General features: G+C 48.8%; 1 protein-coding gene across 1 annotated transcript; it reads right to left on the bottom strand.

Annotated features, from left to right (window-relative positions):
* Positions 1–583: 583 nt before the first annotated feature.
* On the bottom strand, positions 584–7,005 carry ARC (activity regulated cytoskeleton associated protein). Its single transcript, XM_005016051.6, has 3 exons — positions 3,495–7,005; positions 2,798–2,966; positions 584–2,394 (listed from the first exon to the last, which is right to left on the bottom strand). The coding sequence occupies exon 1, from the start codon at positions 6,263–6,265 to the stop codon at positions 5,051–5,053; it is 1,215 nt and encodes a 404-aa protein (XP_005016108.1). The 5' UTR covers positions 6,266–7,005; the 3' UTR covers positions 584–2,394; positions 2,798–2,966; positions 3,495–5,050.
* Between the last annotated feature and the right edge of the window lie 856 nt (positions 7,006–7,861).

Raw genomic sequence — 7,861 nt, 5'->3', positions numbered from 1 at the left:
CCTGGAGGTATGTTATAAGTAAAGAACCCAAGCAATTGAAAATATTCCTGCTGTAGGGGAATACATCATGCAGCAAAACGTTAGCCTGATAACAGCTCCAGCATGTCTGTGCTGATGAGTGCTGGCTCTTATGACTGCAAAGGTCCCTTTGGATATCAGGTAGAGCTGATTCAGGCCTAGCAATTTCTTTACCTTGCCCCAACCTGCTCATCCGTGCAAATTACCTCTCAGGCATGGGTATGAATGTGATTGCTCTATGTTTTATTTGACTTTCTCTTAGCTGTACCCAAAAAGCCCTGAACAATCCAGTCCTGTGTCTCCCAGCCTCCTGGGCCACCACCTGGCTTAATCTGAGAGGCTAAACAACCCCTCTTAAAACACCCCCATGTCCACATCCAAACCCTCCTCTCCAAAGGCCCAGTGCTTTTCATTCTGATATTAGTCATCTGCTTTTGCTGAGAAGTGAGATTTTATGACTCAAAGAAGCCCAAACAACTGAGAAGAATACATCTTCAGAGTGCTATAGATACTTGAGTCCCCCATGAACCAAGACAGAAAGACCAAAAAGCAAGGCACAAAGCAATTTAAGCAGATATTTCAAAGTTTTATTGTATAAATCTACAAAAGGCTTTGCTACAATAGCAAATAAAGTGTAGCACTATTCTACTGACAGGTTCTAGTGGCTTGGTGTGATCTTGTAACTCCAACATGACACATGAGGAATAACTGCCTGATACAGTCAGATCTAGGGCAAGTGATGTCGGCTTACAAAGACCTTTTGGCTTCAACCCCTATAACCTGTAGTGATTCAATGAGTTTGCCTTTTGTACAAGGTTGTTTGAATTATTAATATTTCTAGTAAAAATAAAAACTCTAATGTAGTTCTGTCAGAGTCAAATGTAAAATTACCTAAGGAAAAAAAAATCTCCAGTGATTGAAATCTTCTAAAGTTTCACAGACACAGCACATACACACTTCTTCATTCACGTGACTCTACCCCAGGAAAACAAACTACCAGTCCTTCCTGGAGAAGCTGGTAATATAAACCAGGGTGCTACAAGTAAAGCTCCAATCAGCTAGGAGCAACAACTGAAATAAAACCAGCCAAGGGTGTTCAGTTGTGCACACTCCACAAAGTCAGTGGAAAATGTACAAAGCTCAGGACCATATAATCAAGTAGTTCAGGCAGGATAACTCATAGAAAAGGCAGGAAAGTCTATGGACATTGAAAATACCCATTGAGGCAGTCAGGTCCCTGGAGAGGGACTGTGGAAATTAAGCACCTCAAAATCAAACTTCATTTTGACCTTGGGATGACACCTATGAAGTCTGCTTTACATGGTTTCACATAATTTTCTGGTCCTGGACATTTTTGGCTGAGCAATGTTGGAATGTGCATGATATCCCATTGGCTTGGTTCAAACACAACAAAACTCCGCAGAATTTGGTTAAGTGGATCTGATCACTCGACACATGCACACCCGCACTGACGCGCACACACATACCCGGGACCCTTGGCTCTGGAAGAGAGAGGAACCAACGGGATCCCTTCAAATGAGATGTGAACCAAAACTGTCTTGCAAAAAGGCTTGGTTCAACTCACTCAAGCTGTTGTCTCTCATGCACCTTTTTTTTGCTCCCTGGGTCTGTATGGAAGCAGTCACACCAAAGCCACCACAAGAGCATCACTTCTTGCAGTAACTCTGGCCCATGCAGATCCAGGAAGCGCCTGCTGTCTCACAAGTGTCCCTTTTGGCAAGACAGCTGGCCCAGTTGTGCAGGCTCAAGTAGTTCAGACAAGCATCTGGACCCCAGGATGCTTCTCCGAACCTCCAGAGCTGTTTGAGGTTTGAAAACTGATACCCGCATGAAATGAAGCGACCCTCAACTCAGGAAAAATGAGTTACAGCCTTAACAGCATGGAGGGTTCGTAGCCTAGGGAGGGTCAGTCATTTGGCAAAGTTAATCAGGAAAGTTTTCGTGTTTTAATCTGGTAATCTAGTGAAGATTTCTTTAGATGAGTCCCAGTGGCCCCAGACTGCAGAGGTATGGCATCATCTCAACAGACAGTCGGTACAAGTCCAGCATCCTTGCTGTCCCCAAAGCCCAGACCTGGTTCTCTTGGTTTATCTTTTCTCTTGGTTTCTCTTTTCATTCTCAGCACTTTCTTCTGCTCTTGGACCAGTTGGACCAGCTCAGCCTTTTCTTCACCCTGTTGGAACTGGCTCCCTCTTTCATTCTGGCTCTCAGCATCTTGAATACAGCATTGCACGGCATGGTTGGCTCTTTGGTGCACATTTTGCCTTCTTGTCTTCCAGAAGTGTTTGCTTCTCCCCTGGGAAAGTAGGTGTCTTGGGCACAGAGGAGGAAACTCAGCAACAGCAGCAGGAATCTCTGTTAGAGAAAAAAAAAAATAAAATAGAGCAGCTGAGGTTAGATTTCCAAAGTCTCCAAATAAGTTTTACAGAGAATATAGGGGATTTTTCAAGATATAGATTAATATTCAGTTGGTGTGGCCACCAGGTGCCTGGGCCTCTAAACAGGTGTCTAAGCATTGCCAGAGGTCCAGCAGGAAGAAAAACAGGACACTCTGTCCCCAGAACTTGAATCACTGGGGCTGGTGCTTCTGTTCCCACATTAAGCTGAAATCCCACCTATCTGATGGTGCCAGCCCCCTGCAGCCATTTGGCCTGAGGTCCCAAGACCAGCCCTGATTTGCACCTGGGTTATCTCATATCTTGCCTGAGGACACTGGGGAGGTTAAAAAAGGCTCTCGGGTAGGATGGGAGATAATTACCTGTGCCAGGCTTTCATTCAGGCAGAGGATCCGGCACTCGGCAGCTGGGGATCCTGGCAGCAGGTCCCCTGTTGAATTCTTGGTTTTGAAGTCTTTTCTCTTTGGCTTTCCTTCCGAGACCTGAGCACCGTGAAGTGATTTCTTCTCAGAGGAGGCTCTGAGTGAGTCACTGTAATCAAGAGAAGATAATGCTTGTAATGCACGGCCAGCTCATCCTCAGCACTGACACCCACTCCTCCACCACTCATTCCCAGGTCAGGCTCCCTTCTTTCTGCAGACACAGCCACTGCAAGCTAACTCACTCTGAGCAAGTGAGGGGAGAGCCCTCACTCCTCCTGACACTGACTCACTTCTAGGCAAGGATGGAGAGCAGAGGTGCATCTCCTTTGGGCTGTGCATAGCCCTGTGATGTGTTGTCACTGCTGGGCACTCAAGCCCATGGCTTCATGGTCCAGTTCCTTCCCACTCCCTCCCTATATTAATTAGAAAGTGTAAGATGCTGTCCTGTTTGGAAAATTTTTGTATTCACTGTCTTTTATTTCCCTTTGATTGTCCTTCCCTTTTTTCCTTCATACCCTAGTTTGCCAGTTACAGTGCTCATATCCCATTTACCCCAGTGCAAGCATCCTACAGGCCAGGCTAAGGCTAATTTAGGCCTGAGGAGTGCAGATAGGACAATGTCAGAAAGTTGTCTTACCTTCAGCCTCTTGGAAGGAGGCATGCCAAAGGCCTTCCAAGCCGCCGGTGTCACACATTGCTGCTGTTGTAGTGCCAGGGACATCCCAGGGACACTCCTGTCACTGCATCCCTGCTGTACATCTTGCAGAGGTGTTGCTTATTTGGTCTGGTGGTGAATGCAGATGATGTTCAAGATGTGTCCAGCCTCGAGAGGTTTTGAAGAGCCAGACTTCCTGCATCTTACAGCAATTTCTTCTCAAAGTCCTATCATCAAGCCTCGGTCAAAGCAAGGCAAGTGCTGAGCATTGCTGTCTCACCATGGAAAATGTCACCGAGTCCAAGTCCATCTCCATCCATGGCAAAGGGGCTGTTGTAGGGAGTTCTGTGTGAACAGGCAACTCTTTGTCCTCAGATGACAGAGGTGCCAGGCTTTCCAAGAGCATTTCAGTCTGTCTGTGAAAGCAGAAATTCTTCTTCGTGATGCACAGGCTGAGGCTGTGCTGGGACACACAGCTCCTCTCTTCACGTTGATTTGCTTTTATATGGCAAAAGTTCCTGTTGTCTCCATGTATCAGCATGGACATGATTTGCTGCTCTGGGAATATTTTGCTCTGAATTTTGGCTGTGTTTGTTTGTTTCATTCAAAGTATAAGGATTTGTTTCCTCTAACTCCTCCCCACCCTCACAAAATAGCTGTGTTGCTTGCTTTCTTCACCCTGACACCCTCCCTTCTCTGAAAGTTGACTCATTCTCCCTTCAATAAAATAACCCAGAATTTAATTTGAAACTCTGTTTACTGCTGAATGCACAGTGTAATGTGCAGAGAAAGGGTGAAATTTGCTACTGCACTGCAGTGGCCTTGATTGGAGTGAGCAAAAACTAAGATAAGGAGTAAACCAGCCTCTTGGGAGGAAAAACATTAAAGCAGGTATTGGGTGCACTGAAATTAAAAACACTAAACATTGCCCAGATTCTTAAGGTTTTCATTTCCTGAAGTCACAGGATTTCCTCTTAATTAAACAAAATAAACAAATAAAAATCTTTTATCCTTTAAAGCAAGACAGAAGAGGAGACTGCCAAGTAAACAGAAGCCCAGTGGTAAATTAGAAATGGGCAAGGGTCAGAAGAAAGATGTCCTCTCAGAACCTCTTTATGAGAGGGAGGGGAGAAGGAGGAGAGATCCAGACGGGTAGGAACCCTCAGCCAATAGCTGCACTTGTCAGAAGTCCTTGAAAGCCGCCAGTGCCAAGCGGCTGCTTCTGAAGTTGGGAATTGTCTCTGGTTTCTTGTCATGGGTCTTATAAAATTGTCCGTCCCCCACAGTGGTGCAAGCAGCATCCCCGGCACCACCGTATGGCGTGGCTCGGGTGAGGTGGGCAACCACATCCTAAGGTTGCCTCTCCCCCTTCGCCTCCCTCCCCCCACGAGCAAAGTTGATTCCTTTGCTATGGGCTGTTGGACTGAGCACACCTCGTGTCGCGGCTCAGCCGGAACCTCTCTCCGAGGAGAAGCTTCCTAAATTCGCCCCCTTCTCCCGTTCACATAACCCAGATTGCCATCATCTGTGGGACTAACTCATATGACAGTAGCTGGAGGGCTAGGGGGCTCGGGTTGTGTCCCATTGCTCGGCACAGGGCTGGCGGTGGTTGAGGGAGGCATGCTCTCCACAGAGTCCCCTGATTGAATTTCGGGGGTCCTCTGTGGACTGGGCTCATCAGAGTGGTCCATGTTGCCTTGGACTTCCTTCCCTCTTTGGATCAGCTGCTCTAAAGTCTTGGGCAAGGGGTAACTCAAGAAGCGCTTCAGTTTGGGCTGGAGGGTGCCTACCACATACTGGATAATCTCCTCCTCATCGGCATCAACATACAGGGTCTGGTACAAGTCTCTCTTGCGCCAGAGGAACTGGTCAAGGGGCTCCCCCTCTTTCTGGGGTAGATCCAGCTCCCTTTTGATAGCATCCCTAGTCAGAGTCCCCTCGCTGTACTGCAGGAACTCCTTCTTGAACTCAACCCAGTTCTTGACGGAGTCCTGCTTGTATTCCCACCACTTTTTAGCTGGGCCGTTCATGTGGTTCTGGATCTGAGACAGCCAGTACTCCTCTGTCCCACCCACCTGCTTTAAGTATTCCTCCAAGTGGCTCAAAAACTCCCGGGGATCCTCAAAGACCTGGGTCTCCACTGGGGAGGCTGGAGCATCCTCCGACACAGAGACCCACTGGTAGGAATCGTGGCCCTGGGGGATGCTGGGCACCTCCCCAGGAGGAGGGGTCAGCGCATACATTTGGCTCATATCAAGGGCATAATCATAAATCTCCCCCTCGCTGGGCCTTATCTCTGGGCCTCCCACCCCAACGGACACAGTCTGCTTGCCATGTTCCCCAGGGCAATATTTGCCCCCCATGGACTCCAGACGGTCTGCCCACTTCTCCAGGCGGAAAAAGACCTCCTTCCAAACATTCATCTCTCTCTTGACCCATCTCTCCAGATGGGCAATGGTCTCCTGGCACCTGGCCAGGCAGGCCTTGATGGACTTCTTCCATCTCTGGTTATCGGTTGGGACATGGTCCTCTAAGTTGTTCTCTAACTTCCCCACCGATTTCTGCAAGCCCTTCAGCTCGCGCTCCACCTGCTTGGAGACCTCAGACAGGAGGTGCCGGTGGGTCCTCCTGACGTGCTCCAACATTTCCGCCCTGCATTTCCCTATCTGTAGGATCACATTGGGCTTGTTGGCCACTCCACGGTGCCCCTGGAAGGAGTGGATGCCAGCGTTGGTGACATTATCCAGCTGCATTGCTCCTACCGTACAAGTGTCAAACACAGAAAAAAACTGGGTTTTAAGCCCCGGCACTAGAGCCTGCTCTCAAAACCCCCACCGCAACACTTCCCAAAAGACACACAGAGACTTTTAAACCCCCCTCAAAGGACTTTTCGACACAAACACAACCAAATCAGATATCACCGCAGAGTGAGCTGTTCGGTCCCCGTGGATCTCAGGAGAGTTGTAGGCAAATTTCTCCCAGTGCCTTGCTGGAAACGCCTGTCTCACGTACTCAGGGTGTCCCAGAGAGAACCAGGATCTTCCAGGAACGAGGAGAGGAGTTGGCTAAGATGTCCAGCCCCAAACGCGTGCCTGCTACCTGCTCGTCCGGAGCTGAGAATCTCGAACGACGAAGAGTCCCCGCTCAGTTGAAACACACAGCGATGCACACAGAGGCTGGAAGCTGCCGCAAAAGAAAGGAAGAAAGAAAAAAAAAAAAAAAAAAAGAAATCCTGATGATTTCTTCTCCGGTAAACTTGGCGAGTCAAAAGCGCTTTCACTAGAGATGCAAAGAGCTGCTTCTCTTCCCTGTCTGAACTGCCACTAGTCCAGGCACTTCCATCTACTTATACCCCGCACAGCTCAACATGTGGGTGGTGCCCTGCCTCCTCCCGCACTCTCGGCACAGCGTTCATTGGAGGAGAAGCGAGGCCGGTGTCTGTGGCAACCCAGATCTTGGCAGCCTCCCCTCGCTTCCCACCCCCTCGCGTACGCCCCCAGACTCGACGCGAGATGCACTTGAAAGGTGCTGGAGACAGTTGGAGAGATGGATGAGTAATCGCACCTTCCGCCTTTCGGATTGCAGGAAAAACACTTATTCATTCCACAACTATTTACTCAGCAAGGTCATCATTAGCATGCTTCCCCTGGCAGGGCTCGCAGGGGGGAGATGAGGAGGGATTCAGTGTGTCACCCCAAGCCAGATGCCCACGGGGCCCCCGCACACCCTCACGTGCACACACACACACACACACACAGAGCTGCTCACTCCTATTGCACACGCTTGGAAACGGTGGAAATTCAGCAGGGAAAAGAAAAAAAAAAAAAAAGAGAGAGAGCGAGAGAGAGAAAGGAAAAAAAAAAAGAGGAGGGGGGAAGGTGAGGGGGAAGCACTCAAAGGAGACACCTCAGGGCAAATTGGGGCACTCTGGACTTTCTAACCCACTGGTGGGTGGGAGTCATCCCCAGTGCTTAATTGCAGCAGACCGACCTCTATCTCGGGAATATTCGGTCAGGGAGGGGGATGGCATCCTGGTTTTTACACCGAATTAAATCCGCCCATCAAAAGCCTGTTCCGTACTTAGCTTGAATCAGATGCTTAATCAGTTAGCCAACCCACAAGCGCAGATGAAACCACATTTGTTCTCCGCTCTTGACAAAGCAGGAAAAGCCAACCATAAAAGGAGACCCGGGGACTTATATAAGCCAGAGATAAAGGATTCCCTAATCCGAGAGAGTTCCCCACCGGAACCTCCTCAGAGAGGTTTTGAGGACATCCGGGGCTCCTTGTTCCCTCCTGATGACAGTGACCGGAGGCAGCAGGATGCTGATTCATAGATATCACCTAAA

Source organism: Anas platyrhynchos, chromosome 2 (genome assembly GCF_047663525.1).
Source record: "Anas platyrhynchos isolate ZD024472 breed Pekin duck chromosome 2, IASCAAS_PekinDuck_T2T, whole genome shotgun sequence".
Lineage (NCBI taxonomy): Eukaryota > Metazoa > Chordata > Aves > Anseriformes > Anatidae > Anas > Anas platyrhynchos.
The sequence above is the reverse complement of the archived record's forward strand: the minus strand, read 5'-3'. Positions and strand labels throughout refer to the sequence as shown.

Excerpts from the sequence above, each read along its gene's own strand:
- ARC (XM_005016051.6), bottom strand. The coding sequence starts at position 6,265 with ATGCAGCTGGATAATGTCACCAACGCTGGCATCCACTCCTTCCAGGGG.